The following is a 16,190-nucleotide window of genomic DNA, read 5'->3' on the forward strand; positions in this document are numbered from 1 at the left end:
TTTTCTAGTTTGTTAAATTATATAAAAAAATCTTTATTGCCATTTTCACTATAGATTATACACTGAAACTCAATAGCAACAATTCAACACTACTCGAATGAAATACAAAACAATGCATCAGAATCGCCAACATTCTGCCGACAAGTGCAAGATGTTGGAATATTAATAAACAAAAGAATGTCATTAATAAACAGGGTTTAGTAATGCAAACTATTTACAAAATAACATTAAGTACTTCATGCAATGCTCCTTAATCCGTTAAAGAACAAAATCAATCCTTCAAGTTTTACAAGCGCTTCTGAAATGGGGAAACAAGTGAAAAATGGCAAACAGTGGATGGGTTTGTGAGACCCAGAGAAAGACATTTTCCTAAAACGTTTATTAAATAAAAAACAAATGAAAAAGCAAACAAACAAAGAAAGAAAGAAAAGAAAGGTTGGACAGCTCCAGTTACACATATTACAGCACTCTGCACAAGGAAACCATCCACTGCAAATCCTAAACATGACACGTAAAAGCCTGGAGGAGTGGTTAGCGACCGTGAGTATATACAAAAACAGAAATCCCCAAACATTTGTGCACAATACTAAACAAACAGAAATGTAGTTCACTTCATATTATACAACGGAACAAACTCGTGTTTTTTTTCTTCTTCTTCTTCTATTGGTATTATTATCTTAATCTATACATATGTTTGACCTGAAAAACGTCCGGGCTGAGAGCAGGAGGTGAGAAAGACTAGCGTGGCGTAGCAGGAGTAAGCGGGTCTAGCTAGCTGTAGCCCGCTGGACGTGGGCAAGCGTTTGGTTTGCTGGATGAGGGGGCAAAGCAGATTTTCTACTGGCGGTTGCTCTTGATGCGCTCCAGCCTCTTCTTGAGGTCGTCGAGGTTGGCGGCGGGTGAGGAGGCCCGGCCGGGGCTGTGAGAGCGCGAGTCCTGCTGGAAGTGAGACTCGCGCGACTCCTTCAGCTGAGACAGCTTGCTGTGGAGCATATCTGTGGAGGAGGCCAGTGGCGGCTTGGACAGAGAGGAGAAAGAAGGACGCTCGTCGTCCTGCTGCTGCTGCTGCTGCTGTTGCTGCTGCTGCGGCGGCGGCGGGACAGAAAAACAACAAAAGGTGACCATGACAAACCGAAGAACTTAGAACTTCAGCCCCTAGTTTGTGTTCATTACAGTAGAAGAGGGCGCTATAGAGCAAAGGCCAGTTTCTTACAGTGCAAACACCACCAGGGCAGTCGTGGCCTAAAGGTTAGAGACGGGCTTGGGGTCATAAGGGCATTGGTTCGAAGGGAGGGGGTGGTGCGAGTAGAAGGAATAGCAATTTAGTATTTAAATATTCACGGTTGAATGGTGACCCTTAGCCCATGCTCACCGGGTGCCGGAGTGGCTGCCCACCTCTCTAGGTTACATTTTGGTGTACGGCTGTAAAATGGCTATAGAGTGGGTTTCAAAATAATACATTTATATAAATAGTTTTTTTAAAAACAGAGTTTTAAGAGTTAAGAAATTGCAAAATTACTTTATGTTTTAATTATTTCTTAGTTGCTTTTGCAGACATTTAAATGCCATCTACTCTGGAGTACCCTTATCAAGGAAATAAGGAGAGGGGGTGAATGTATACAATCAAATTTCTCCATTTTATCCTGCAGAGTTTATTTAGTATGAAAACTATATGATTTCAGAGTTTCCTAGGCTGAACTACATAATAATAAAAAAAAAAGTTTGTAAACGGCTGAGCGAAAGCATACGCAGGACAAACCTTAGCGTTCTCCAGTCCATGTCGCTGCCGGAGAATCTTCAGTCTCTCGTAGTAAACGGCGGGTTTCAAATCCTCTCCATTACTGTTAACCGGAATGGAGCTGTGGCTGGGGGTGTAGGAGTCCATGCTGTGCTGTGGAATCACTGTAAGAAGAGACAGTAGGTTTATTACCGCTGCCAGGTTCACTCTTCTGATCACTACTACTGAATCTATTCACAGATCCACTGCTGATCAGGGTGCATCACGGGGACCAGAATCCCCAAGACCGGCATCCATGGCTAAGTTGCACTTAAGCAAGGCAATTAACCAACCCCCATTCCTGGTGTGTGTTCACTGCCCCTGGGTTAGTTATGGAGGCTGAATTCTGTTCAGCAGAGCTTAGGTTTTTCACTGCTTGCACTGAACCTTTAGTTTCTGAAAGCAGGACTAAAAGACGTGTCTCTGTCTGGCTAAATAGGGGAAATAAGGGACATGAGGGACATGAGGGACATGCCCAGACCAGCACAGGAGTGCACGTGGAGAGGTTTGTGGGGCGAGTACCTGTAGAAGTCTGAATGCGGCTCTTCCCCTCTCGCTCGGACTCGATCATGCGCAGGCCACGCTCCACGTAGCTCTGGAAAAACTGAGAGGTGTTCCTGAGGAACGGCTCCAGGTCCGCGTCCGAATACTTCTGCTTATACTCGTACAGCTCGGTCAACCCCTGAGAAAGAGAAGAAGCCAGAGAGACGGTATCAGTATTTAGAACATTTCACTGCAAATGCATTTCCAGTGAGCCTCCACTGCTGGAGTAATAAGCCCTGCTAACGCCAGAGCACAGTCACACTCGGACATGCACCCAGAGCAAACAAAGCTGAGGAGAAGCTGGTAACGTCTTTCCCAGCCACTCGCCAAGACTATTAACCACGTGTGTAGGAACATGCCTTCTTCTGCCTTACACTTCCAGCATTATCCCTGGGTCCCATTTTAAAGGCCATTAATTCTATTAACGTATCCACTGCAAGTCCAGATCCTTTTCCCAAATGGTTCTTAAATTATTACATTTATCATACAAGTTATTTGCCAATTATATTAATGGAAGCTGAATGTTCGGAACTGGATAAGTTAATATAATATTTATTAATAAAAAGAAATCTTAATAAATTACATATACACACACATAACAAATGAATGTAATTAAACATAAGTATAATACATCTACCAAAACAAAAAAATATATATATATAATAATAATAATAATAATAATAATATGAATGTATGTATATACAAATAAAATAAATCATTAATATAATAAATGTATATTATAATAAAATATATTTTATATAAAAAATATATAAAATGTATTTTTATTTACAATGTTACACCGAAGAGAGTAATAAAAATATATATATAAAATTTATAAAATGTATATATTATAAACTGTATATAAAAAAATGTATTTATTTTAATTTTATGTTGCATTGAAGCTCTTCATACAATATTTTATCTGTAAAGATCTCCAAATGTCTCTCTCGTCCATCAAGTTTAATTCTCATAATAATCAAATTTTATACAGATTTCCCAATCCGTTAATATTTCTTTCCAAGTCAAGTCAAGAGGCTTTTATGGTCATTTCAGCTCTGCATCGGTACACAGTGAAATGAAATGATGGCACTGAGGTAGGAAGTACAACAATGACTTTCCCATGATCTGCTTCTTCCCAACTCTCACTGAAGCACAATTCCCAACAAATATCCCTGGCTATAGAGATCCTCATAAACCTTAACTATAAAATCTTTATATGGGTCTGAAATTTTATGTTCGACACCTGAGAGAAATTCCTGGTACTCTGCGGTGGTTTATGGTACTCTGTGAATAAAGAATTTAGGACAGTAGTTACTGTGTGTGTGGATTGGATCAGGCGACTGCAGCTTACCTCTTTAGTGTTTTCCTTTGAGCCAATCTTTTTGAAGATCTCGGAGAGGATATCGCTCACTTTCGCCTTAATCACTTTCTCGTCCTGTTGGCAATGGAAAGTGGAAGGTAGACGGGGGGGGCATTTACATTTCAACACTATATAATTATGAACAGATATTACCAGTTTTCTCCATCACATCTCATAACGAAATTATGGGATGGCTTACTGATCGTAGGCCTCCCTTCTCTATGATTTGGTCAGACTTGAGGCCTGAGAGGTTTCCAGAATGCTTGACCACTCTCCTCAGATGGGCCTCCAGCTCAGACTCGTTCCGGTTCTCGATCATAGACAAGTGGTCCAGTATCTGTGTACAGAGAAGAAGAGTACTGTAAGCATCTTAAATATTCTATGACAGCACTTTGTGTTTAGGGGTATTTATACATACATATCTCTTCATAGATATTTCAAATGTGCTGATTAGCCATCAGAGAGCCAGTGAAGCGTACTGTGACCATCTCAAAAAAGTGACTTGAGTAGAAGTAGAAGTGTCTTTAAGCTCCGTACTTAAGTACTGCAAGTAGTTTAGTATTCTAAAAAGTACTGCTTAAGTACTGACAGTAAAAGTACAGTACTGTGTTCTGTAGTTCTTACAGAGAGCAGTCAAAAGTTTGGGTATCAGTGTTTATATCAGTTCAGATGCTCAGACTTAAGGCCGGTCTCAGTTCCTCTGGCTGTAGTAGAAGGACAGGACTGTAGAAAACAGAGTTCATGATCACGAGTCTTCAGTTCACTCTCTAAACAAACTCGCCCAAAAGAGAGAGAGAGAGCTGAGCAGACCTGACTCGACCCGCCACATACAAGAGTTTCATCTGTAGAACCAGTGAGGAGAGCAGCTCAAACCCCTGAGCTTCACTCACTGTAAACTCTGTAAACTACAGCTGAAAGAGCTCAGCCCATTCGGCACATACGAGTATTTGCAGGAGGTGAAGGTGAAGGAGTTTCTCCTGGTGGTTCTTCTTCTTCTTCCATTTGGAGATAAACTAACAGAGCTCTAGCGGTAGTGTCCTCACTGCCGCAGCGGAGTGAGAGGAAGAGTGGCAGCGTGCCGATCGCCTGTTCTGCTCAATGTAAAGGCAGCTTAATCGAACCCGGTGACGGCACCATCTAGCGCTCTGGAGGTGATAATGTGGGTTTGAAAAGCTTCGTAACGCTTTTATAATGGTAGCGAGTTACGATGCAGCACAAACAAGAAAAGTATCCAGTATTTCAGTATTTAAGTACAGTAGTGAAGTAGCTCTACACGCTCTATATCTCCGCAATACGCTAACAAGAAGCTACTGGCTGTGCTTAATAAGTCAAACTGATCACTAGGGGGAATTTAGAAAGCTTTTTAGAGTGCTCGGTCTACTTTCTGTCTGGGTCTCCACGGCTATATTCATATGCTATAATCTTTTTAAAATCAGATTTGAGTCACTTTGGGCCTGTTAGCAGCGTTCGTCCCCCAGTGGTTTAAAAAGAGTAGTGTGGGGGAGGTTTTCAGGAATCTCAGTATTGTGTGTATAGATTATTTTCATTTCATTTGTTTTAGTTTTACCATGTTTTTACATAGGAAACTGTCTGGGGAAGAGGAGCAGACAACGGTGACTTTGTTATCTTGAAACAATGGGGGTCTATCAACTTCGCACCAGCCTCACCAGGGGGCCCAGAAAAACAGCGTTATCAGCATATGGACACCAAAGACCAGCTAATTTAAAGTGTGAATGGTCATCGTATATTTGTGGGGTATACAGAGTGTAACTGACACTACGGTGTAAGATTTACGTTACGTTTACTGCAGCAAAAATGACTACCACAGTAGTTACAGGATTATTAGAACCGTCTAAATGTTCCATGGCGATGTAGAACCCCCACCGTTCCTCTAAACTGTTCACGGTTTCCCCAAGCAGAACAGATTTGGTGAGAAACCATAGTTTACAGGAAGTAAAATGTCCTGTATGTCCATGTTCTGTCGCCTCTCCACTCCACTGTGGAATTTAGTGGCTGGTGCTGGGACGGACAGCATTGTAGCCGGGGAGATCTGCTGTCCAGCACTGCCCGGCACATAAACGCATGTTAATGCCGGGTGTAAACAGACCCATACAGATTAGATTTGAGGCTGCGTGACAGGAATGTAAACGGTCAGATCAGATTTCAGGTATCAGGTGTCTTTTTGCCTGTATGCACCTACTGCGGTCATCAGCCAGCTCCGGCAGCACAATGGAGTGATTTTTAGCCTCAGGGACAGTTTCAGGTCACTTACATTTATGAATGTGAACAGTCAAGATGGCCAAATCTGATATTAAATCTGAGCATTAAAAAATATATATAAATCAAAATTGATTACTGAGGCTTGTAATGTGAGGGGAAGCCTGTGATCTACCTTGGCTCCTGTGAGCTTGCAGAGCGTGTGCAGCAGGGTCTTCAGCGTGCGGTGGGGCACGTCACTCTTCAGCTGCTTCAGTTTCTCTTTAGGGAAAACCTTCATGAAATTATGGACGTCTAGGAGGATGCGGTCCAGGTTAATACTGTTGATGGTTTCGGGCAGGAAACGGATCATTCGCCAGAGACACTGCAGAGACAGATGGTGGGGGGCAGAGGGGTCACATTCGCATTATAATTAAAGCAATTAAATTGACTACATTAATGCATACAATTCACAACACCCATGTAGCAACCGTTGGTCATGTGACCACACCAATTTCAATCCGCCCCCTAAAACCTTTTTAGAAGGCCTGACGTGCTGCCAGAGGTCTTCAAATCTGGACCGTGTATTCAGTTTCCAGTCCCGGACTATAATCCTTCGTAGGTCGGACACCAACGGCCAATCGTTTACATTAGCTGTCTGCTTAAAGCCCCTGGGACCCTGAATCTGGGTTTTTCCTTTCTAGTTAAACTAATCTGGCTCCTCAGGGCCCCCAGTGTAAATGTACACAGTACGTCTTATCCCCAGCTTCCCTGTATTTTACCAGTATTGCTCTCCTCGGTTAGAGCTCTGGGCTACTGATGACAGGGTTGTGGGTTCGATACCCGGGCTTGGCAATCTGCCAAACTGGCATGACTGGGCATGCAGGGCCTGTATCTGCATACTCAGTTCTAGATATCAGAATGTAAGTTAAGTCTAAAGAACCAACTGCAGTTCAAAAGCTTTAAATAAATCAAATAAATAATTAATAAATAAATAAAAGAAAGAAAGAAAAAATAATTAAAAAATAAATAAATAAATCAGAACTGGGGGGGGGGGGTTGTCATGGTAACGCACAGGCACTTTGTATATTCACTACAATATTAAGGACACAACCAGGCCGTTCTCAGAGATGTGATGGTGCATTTGGGGAATTTTTGAGGAGCGTTTTCTCATATTTCTGCTTTCTATTAAAACTTTGCTGAATGTTTCACTGAACACTCAAGTTTAGAATTATAAATAAATAATAAAAAAATATATATATATATCAAAATCTGTTCCCAGGCGCTTTATCTTTAAAATAAAACCCAGGACTGGAAAGTGGACAAGGACAAGCTTCATTTACCTTCATGACCAGTTCAGAAAACATGGGTGATCCTGCAGTGGTGATGAGGCTGTCCTGCAGCAGCACCAGCAGAGCACTAAAAGACAACAGGCAACAAGAGAGTCAGCCATCAAACTACTACAATCATCTATTTACATTAACCATCCTGCACAACATAGACCAGCTATCAGGCCTGACACAGGATCAGATACAGACTGATAAACAACATGGGACATGATGTGGTAAACCAACACTGAGCCCCTTCAGCTGTTATTAAAAATTCAACACAAGGAAGTGGTCAAGTGTCTGTTTTAGAGTGCTGACCGGAGGGTGCTTGTTTTTTTGGGTAGTGTTTGAACCTCGTCAGCACTAAAATGCTTTAAAGGGAAGACATGTGGTTTTGCGTGAGTTTCAGCCGACTGACCTGAGGATGTTGGTCTGATCGGACTTCTCCAGCACGCGCACCACTAACAGGTTGACGGAACGGATGAGTTGCTGGCCATCTTCGATGTCCTCCACTCGTGAGTCCAGCATCAGGGTGATCAGGCCATGCATCAGGTCCTTCAGCACGCCCATGGAGGCCTCCCGCGCCAGGCTCTCCATAGAGAACAACTGAACAAGAGGGATTTGTGCACACTCACTCAGACACACTCGGAACGACTAAGCACTGCTCCAAAACAAAGGGGATCTGTTTCTGTAACCCGACCCATATCAGAACTTTCACTTTCCCCCTTAAACCCTGGTCTCGGAGTTCCTGTAAATTGTGAGGTGGGACCTCCATGAGCCTTGGGTGCCCATGACTCTTGCGTCCGTTTCTGGAGCATGTTTGGTAGGTACTGACCACTGCATACCAGGAGGAAACACCCCACAAGATCTGCCTGCTGTTCTGGAGAGGTTCTGATGACCCAGTCGCCTATCTAGAACATCCCAGTCTCCTTCTTAATAAAGTGTCTCAGATTCTTACGCTTGTTCATTTTTTCTGCTTCAGCACCTTCATCACCTTCAAGAACTGACTGTTCTTCACTCACTGCCTAATATGTAGATCCACTCCCTGACAGGAGCTGCTGTAGATGAAAATGTCGGTGCCAAATTTTGGAGGAGTTCCACAGGGTTCTATTTTAGGGCCCATTAAACTAATGGGTTTACATACAAGATTTAAAGGGTTTAAGGGGTTAAGCCATGTAAACAGCATTTTGCTCATCTGCAGTATGTACAAATCCACTGAATTATCACCAGCGGACTAGTCATTCCAAGAGATCAGAGTCAAAGAGTTAAAGAAAACCATACAGATTATTCCTGCAACTCTTACCGACAGCATGTTGCCGATGATGCAGCTGTAGAGCTTGAAGATGTCCTTTTTGTCCAGTCGGTCATCTGCCATGTGCGTGTTGTAGATGAGCCGCAGCTGCATGAAAGTGGCGATTAGGAACTGGTCGATGTGGCCCGACATCGCCTCTGCTTTGTCCTCCTGTCGCAGCACTTCGTCAATCTGCGGAGGGGGAAGAACATCAAGGATTGATTAACAGCTTAGAGGCTGGTCTTACTTTTGTCCAGTTGGGCTGCTTTTATCCTGTATACTATCATTGATTAATTTTTAATACTTTCAGATCATTTTTCTTAATGTCTTTCTGTCTTTTTTCTATTTTTTATGTAAAAGTGCTGTGCCACTGTGTACAAACGGCGCTATACAATGATAGCGGCCTTAATGAGAGCTGGCTTCGGTGTGGCTGACTGGACTTCACAGGCACTGAAGTTCACTGCAAATGCGCTTTAATTCTGAAAGGGTCCAGCAAGTGCAGTGTAGATCATAAACTCCGTCATAGTTTAGCTTTCCAAAAAAGGAAAGCTGTACCTGTGCTAAAGCCTGGATACTGGTGTTGATGTCGCCGCTGGCCACCTGTGAGATCACAAAGTTGATAGTGGAGGCTGTGCTGTTGTGAAGGTCGTCAAAATGAGGGGACACTGAGCGAATCCTGCAGAAGAGGGAAAAAAAGAAACTCCCATTTTAGCAAAACAGGGCCTTGCTTTTAAAATCGGCAAGTGAATTGTCCAGCCAGGGTGAATAAACCACAGAAAACGTCCAAGCTACTGGGTGGGAATGGGATGTGACCACAGTTAGGATATTAAAAAATAAAAATAAAAATAAAATAAAATAATATTTTACATTTTACAGCTAAAAACTGTGATTGTTAAAGCAAACTTCTTACTCATGCCCTTATTATTAGAAATGTCACTTTGCTTTATTTATTTATTTATTTTTTGGCCAAACCTTGGCTTTAAACCCCAGCAGTTCCAGACCTGCTTCAAAACAGCAGCTTCAGAATTATGTTGATGGTACACTTGACTGTAACAGGGAGAACTGCACTATGGAGCTTTGGTGGTGGAGCTGCAGGAGGAGAACCTCTCTCCAGAACTGCAGTGCAACATCGCTTTACCCATAGTCCACATGCTTCTCTACCATCAGATCAAACCCCTGGAGTTCTTAGCTAATCTAGGAATGCACATGCACAGCCGTCCATGAGGGGGCGCTCAAAGTGCAATTTGCATTCACTACAGGGGTGTACTTCCCAACTGTAGGGGGAACCCAGTAGCAAAAACACCAATTCTCACATAATGCTGCTTGAAGAACAGCTTTATGGTTTGGCACAGTTTTACACTTAATTAATTAATTGGGGCGGTGGTGGCTCAGCGGTTAGAGCTCTGGGCTATTAACGACAGGGTTGTGGGTTCCATACCCGGGCTCGACAAGCCTCTCTGCTCCCTGGGCCCCGGAGCAATAGCTGCCCACCACTCCGGGCATGTGTGCTCACTGCCCACTGTGTGTATGTGTGTGTTCACTGCATGGATGGGATAAAAGCCAAAGCCAAATTTTATATGTCAGTCACAAAAATGGTAAATATGGTGGGTCTTGAATAATAATAATAATAATAATAATAATAATAATAATAATAAAAAGGTCACATGTTAAGAGGTTGTTTTGTGCAAAACAACTTGCAGTATGTGTGGTGGTCAGTCAACAGTCTTACTTGGGTTCCGGGATGGACACAGGCTCCAGCAGCTCATCCAGTTTGTGCTGCACGAGGTCAGGGAACTCGCTGACCCGTGTGTGGTCGTTCTCGATCATGTCCAGGTCCAGCTGAAACTCCTTGGGGATGGAGGGGGCCGTGTGCTCGGAGTGAGCGTTCTGTGACCGTGCTTGACTGGTGGAGAAGACAAAAGGGGAAAACTTCACCTTCATGCAGATCACAGCTTCATAACATGAAGAGCTTTGAACGAACAAGGAAACGGACAGGGAACAGGTGGATGTGCGGGAAGAACGGACACCTGAAGGCCCTTGTACACTTTTCCAACAGTACCCATTAGCTTTCTACATTGATATCATTCCTTATAGATCACTACACTTGTGTATCATCATCATCATCATCATCATGGTGTGGATTTTTTACACTAGTACTTCTCTCTCTTACCAAACCTGACAAGACATCCAATTGGGTAAGGAACGTTGGACTGAAGTGTAAGGAACTTTTGGCGCAGCGCTAGTGAAGGACGCTAATACAACAAAAAAAAAAAGGACTCCGACAACATCTGCAAATGGTGTCAGCAGCTGAAATGACAGGGGGGGGGACGGGGGGGTTCTGTTCCTCTGCCATTTGTCTAAGGCTCTCCGGGTAGGTGCGCGCCCTCTGGAACAGAGGAGCCTACAGCGAGTCGGCAGTACTTACATCCTATACGTGCGATACATTATTCTTTCCAGGGAGAGCAGCGAGAGAGGAAAAAGAGTCATAAAGGAGGAGAGAGAGAGAGAGAGAGAGAGAGAGAGAGAGAGAGAGAGAAAAAGAGAGAGAGGCTCAGGTTTAAGAGACATGACATGCAATGAAACAAGAGGACAGAAGGACACCGTGAGGGTTCTCTACACTGAGTAATGACCACTTCAAATGTAAGGTCAGTGTTTTACTTTTTAAGGTTTTCACTGAAGTGAGTACAGCAAATAATGACCTCGATATTGCCCATTATGTTTACTTGCGTGTTTGTTTACATAAATAACATCAATATTTTATCCAGTCTCATCAGCTCTCTGTTGGAGGCAGGGCTAGAGTTGGTCTCGCATTATCGGCATCACATCACCTGTATCTACTGTGCAAAAATGTGCAGTGTGCACAATGCCCAATGATTAATATTGGTGCCTCAATACACACAGAGTGGACTGTGACCAGTCATGTTACTTGAGGCTGATGGGGGTTTAAAACTTTACAGTTACATAAAAAAAAAGTAATAATAAAAACAGCAGTTTAAATTAGGACAAACTTGACAGGCAGTAGGGATTGCCAATAAATAAATAAATAAATAAAATAAAATAAATAAAAACACCAGCTAAGAAACCATCACTTTTGTCATTGCTCTTTAAAAGTCAATCAATTTACAGTCAAGGAGAGAGGAATTCTTATATAATACTGAGTAAATTATTCAATTTTTACTATTTGACCGCGTTCATATTAAACAGTTATTATTATAACAACTGATGGACTTGCTTATTTCCTTACTTTATGACTTTTGTATATAAACCAAAATATACAAAAATGTACATAAATCAGACTTCAGCTGTTTATAGCTATGAAAGGTGCCATGCTTATTTTATTGACGATTGGTCGGGGCATATTTTAGCTACTTTAGCTTCATAACTCCAGTGCAGAAGTAAACTAGCAGACAAACATCTCTGCAGATCCCCCCCAACAAGGGAGCAATGGATTGAAATAGGTCTATGAAATTTGGGGAAAATGGACTATAACTTACCCTTTAACAGAGACTGTGTGAGATATAATTGAAGCACTATGTAACAATACGAAGCTCCATATTGCCTGTAAAATGTCCTGGTGTGCACAGGAGTACTATGCTGGACCTATGTTTTCTTTGTAAAATTTTGAAGAAATAAAAATAAAGGCCTTTAAGAGGGCTTGCTCAGCTCATCTCTGGCTACCTACAGTGATCTTGATATCTGACCTGGAAGTAAGCTAAGTGGCTACATAGACAAGCACTGAGGAGAGGAGAGTTTAGAAAGACAGTATGCAAGTTAAGAAGATTCATCAGTAAGACAAGAACTGCATTCATCAGCTCACTCTCACGGACAAAAGCTCTAGTCAACATCAGTCTCTCCAGTTAGTCTCCAGCTTCCATCTCAAAATATGAACACTACTCTCCTTTTCCTGCTGCATACAGAGCGCTGAACGTACTTGAGTTTGTTGGGCACTTCCTCCTGGGCTGGCTTCCGGAGGAACGTAGCGTTGGGGTTGGTTGGGTGCTCTCTGGGAGCTTTCTCCTGTTTGGTGGAGACAGCAGGCGTCTTTTTAGCGGAGCGCTTGATTCGCTCTTCCAACATGCTCATGTCCTTCTCTGACAGCTGGTGATCAAGACCAAGAAATATCAGTTTAATAATAAAATAATTTACAGTTCAGTCATGTTTTATTTTTCACACCATTAAACAGTGGAAAGAAGCAGAAAAAAAAAAAAAAAAAAAAAAAGCATGTTAAATTGACATAAGTATTGGGACACCTGCTCATTCATCTTCAGCTCAGCTCCTTCTGAAACAAAGTGTATGTATATATATATATATAAAAAATCCAGTAACTATCTCTACTGTCCAGAGAAGAAGACTTTCTACTAGATTTCTACTAGGAACATTGTTGTGAGGATTCAACGTGGTCAGGATGTTGAAGGATCACCACTGCACCTTATCCCCAACTCATCCCAATAAAAGTACTGGATGGAGCTCCACCACCATCATTCCAGAGAACACCGTTCTCCCACTGCTCCACAGCTCCTTAATGCTGGGGGGCTTTATACCCCTCTACTAGCCCACACCTGGCATTAGGCAGCATGGTGCCAATAGGTTCATGTGTATTCCTGTGTGTTGTCTTATTCTATTGGAAATTCTACCCTACAGGGATGTTTTATTATTAAGTGTGAGCCTTACGTTGCCGATGAGTTTGAAGACCTGGTCTCCGCAGACATTGTACGCAGCCACTACCGTGTTGAGAGCAGCATTGCGCACCGTTGTGTCTCGATCGCCGATGTGAACGGCGATGTCTTTCAGAGCCTTGGCCGGCGTCGGCTGACAGACGTTCATACCGTAGTTCTCAATCAGGCACCCCAGTTCTTCAAGACATTCTGGAGCAGAAGTCAATCAATTTACAGTCAAGGAGAGAGGAATTCTTATATAATACTGAGTAAATTATTCTATCAACTATTTATACTATGAACAATGATGGAATGTATTTTCGCACATTTGCACTGTAGAAAAAAAAAAAGTTCCTAATATTCCAATTTATTAGTTACAGCCATGTATGCTGTTATTTTGCCATGTTATTTTGTACTGTATCAGTCCACTGAACGCTGTTAAATCAATAAATATTGTAAAAACCCAGAGCTTTTGTTTAATTATTTTTTATAATAAGAAGGACTTCAAATAAAATGTATTTTTTAAAACGTAATAATAATAATAATAATAATAATAATAATAATAACAATAAAAATTAGGCCTGTTTAAGGAGCTGGAGAAGGAACTGCAGGCTGGGCAGTGGGTCAGTGGAGTTCGTTACTGTGATGTTAAGGAACTAAAATTAGGCAGAAGGAAATGCCAACATTAAGACCTATTAAATGCTACATTCACGCCTCAATTTATTTATTTATTATTTTATTTATTTTCCGAACTAATTTTAAAAGCAGTAGAAAACTCATATGTTGTGGGTTACTGTGAAATAACAGCACGGCTGTGATGAAATAGCCTCTCATGTCCTACTGCTTTACAAAACAGCAATGACTGCACCACTGAAAGGTATTCCAATTAATATATAATACATAAAAATAAATACAAACAAAAAGGTTGTTCACCAGATCTCTGCTTGGAATTCTTAGACTTGGTGCCCTCCATGAGAAACGGAAACATCTTGCAGGCAGAATACACGTTACACAGCATGGTCAGAATGGCACGGACATCTTTGCGAACCACATCTTTTGATTCTCCCACCTGGACAGGAGAAAGAAGAGGACGAGAGAGACGGTGTGACTTTTATTATATATGGAAATGACCTAAAATGGAGAAATGGCACATTTTGATTTCTAGGGACCAATCGTCATTAGTAGCAGAGTGCTGTTTAGTTTAGGTCAGTTCCTGATTGTGGCTGTTAACGTAAAGTGGCTCTTGGTTTTTATGCGATTTACATTCATTTAGCAATCAAATCCCAGCCATGAGTGATGCCAGGAGTGCCTGTGAGAACATATCGCTGCTGTCCAATGAAAGCCATGCATCTTTATTTTTGTCCAGGGCTTGAACCCTGCAGCTGCTCTCTGGACACTGTGTAATTGATTCTGGATGAATCGACTAATAAAAATGCCATCTCCTGTAAAGTCACCATTTTGGAGATACATGTTTTTTTTTTTTTGGACAGCGATGATCTATGCTTCTATACCTTGAGAATTAGGTAGGGGATGAAGGAGGACGCCTCGTATTCGCTGAGGTGGTAGTTCTCTCTGCTCAGCATGGTGAAGAGGAGCTTGAGGAACTCCATGGCCTTCATTAATATGCTGGTATTGGTATCAAAGAACCGCAGCGTGAACCATTTCAGAATCAGGTCCAGACAGCCAATCACAGCCTCCGACTCTGCCTCCATGTGCTGAGGGGGAAAGAGAGAAAGAGAGTGTGTAAGTAAATAAATGACGACGTCAAGCGTGTGTGATGTGAAGGTGCTCACAGAGGCCACACCTCGATCATGGCATTAACTGCTTTGACGTGGTGCTGGAAGTCGTAGTGGAAGAGTTCGTCCTGCAGCCACTTCGCCAGGCAGGAGGACATCTGAGTCTTCAGCTGCTCCACATACTCATCCCGCGGGGTGATGAAGTTCCACTTTAGGATCTATACAGACACCACAAACCCATTATGAATCAGAGGGACAAAATAACTGCTGTGCATTGGACAGATTCTGCACAGAGACTTGTGCATGAAGCTTTTACTTATATTTATTTATTTTTATTAAATTATGTTAAAATGTTAGTTTGCATTAAAAATCTTTAGTTTGTGGTTTAATCTTGTAAAGATTAATAAAACATGGGGAGGGAAAAAAATAAAATTAATAATAATAATGAAAACATAGATCAATCAATTGACATGTCCCCGAATTCTGGTTTACTCCTCACCAGGTACAGAATTCTGTCAAGCACTACAGTAGTTTTCGGTGGTCTACTGGGCCTTTTTACGTGTGTTTCTGGGCTTTATTTTTAAAACTGAAAGAAAAACGCTGATTTAGCCAAATCTAAATGGTTTTGCCATCTCTCAGATGGGTCTGGTGTATAATTTCAGCCTAAAAATGACATTTAGGGACTGGCAATAGCCAAGAGCAACAGATTCCAAATCAACCCTGGCTCTTTCTGTCTGATCCTAATGGAAATAATGTGGGAATCTCTGCAGAGTTGCCAACAGTCATATTACTTTTAAGCCCCTTAATTTAGTTTTTAGAATAGCTAAAGCAATTACAACGTTTAATTCCAGACCTTTGGGTCATCTATTATTACACATCTTGTAACATGCTGTGGTAGTGGGCTTAATTGAACAGAAATGGCTATTTGAATTTGAAGAAGTTTCTTATTCAACTGTGCGACATCAGACATGCCACACCTACCCAGCAGCTGGACTTCCTGGGGTTTGTGGAGGAACGTGTGGTTCCTACGCTGCGAAAGCATGAGAACACCACACTACGGAAACAGGACAAGAGGCGAGGATGCTGGCACAGTTCCCAATGAGCAGCCTACCTTCAGAGCTTTCTCCTCCTTCATCCTCTGCTCCTTGCCGTTGGGCACGAGGATGAAGATGGGACCCGATTTGTCTTCTTCATCTTTAGCGGCAGGCTTAGCTGGAGCCTTCTTCCCCACAACTCCCTGATGGAGACAAGACACACACAGTATTATTAATACAGTCTCACAGGCAGAAGCACATTCATACACA

General features: G+C 42.2%; 1 protein-coding gene across 5 annotated transcripts in view; it reads right to left on the reverse strand.

Annotated features, from left to right (window-relative positions):
• Window positions 1-16,190, reverse strand: part of ckap5 (cytoskeleton associated protein 5) — a 41,447-nt gene continuing 25,257 nt past the window's right edge. For 2 of the 5 annotated variants that reach the window (XM_072662864.1, XM_072662865.1), the window contains exons 28-45: window positions 15,998-16,123; window positions 14,955-15,104; window positions 14,662-14,865; window positions 14,084-14,219; window positions 13,167-13,360; window positions 12,427-12,593; window positions 10,921-10,944; window positions 10,225-10,398; window positions 9,051-9,171; window positions 8,508-8,687; window positions 7,623-7,810; window positions 7,220-7,295; window positions 6,073-6,261; window positions 3,880-4,017; window positions 3,672-3,755; window positions 2,300-2,459; window positions 1,760-1,902; window positions 1-1,083 (exon numbers count right to left, since the gene is read on the reverse strand). In XM_072662864.1, the coding sequence (XP_072518965.1) occupies window positions 838-1,083; window positions 1,760-1,902; window positions 2,300-2,459; window positions 3,672-3,755; window positions 3,880-4,017; window positions 6,073-6,261; window positions 7,220-7,295; window positions 7,623-7,810; window positions 8,508-8,687; window positions 9,051-9,171; window positions 10,225-10,398; window positions 10,921-10,944; window positions 12,427-12,593; window positions 13,167-13,360; window positions 14,084-14,219; window positions 14,662-14,865; window positions 14,955-15,104; window positions 15,998-16,123 (2,700 nt within the window). In that variant the 3' untranslated portion in view covers window positions 1-837. The remainder of the gene's footprint in view (window positions 1,084-1,759; window positions 1,903-2,299; window positions 2,460-3,671; window positions 3,756-3,879; window positions 4,018-6,072; window positions 6,262-7,219; window positions 7,296-7,622; window positions 7,811-8,507; window positions 8,688-9,050; window positions 9,172-10,224; window positions 10,399-10,920; window positions 10,945-12,426; window positions 12,594-13,166; window positions 13,361-14,083; window positions 14,220-14,661; window positions 14,866-14,954; window positions 15,105-15,997; window positions 16,124-16,190) is intronic. The other 3 variants (XM_072662867.1, XM_072662866.1, XM_072662868.1) reach the window with 3 other exon arrangements.

The sequence above is a fragment of the Salminus brasiliensis genome, chromosome 19 (genome assembly GCF_030463535.1).
Source record: "Salminus brasiliensis chromosome 19, fSalBra1.hap2, whole genome shotgun sequence".
Taxonomy (NCBI): domain Eukaryota; kingdom Metazoa; phylum Chordata; class Actinopteri; order Characiformes; family Bryconidae; genus Salminus; species Salminus brasiliensis.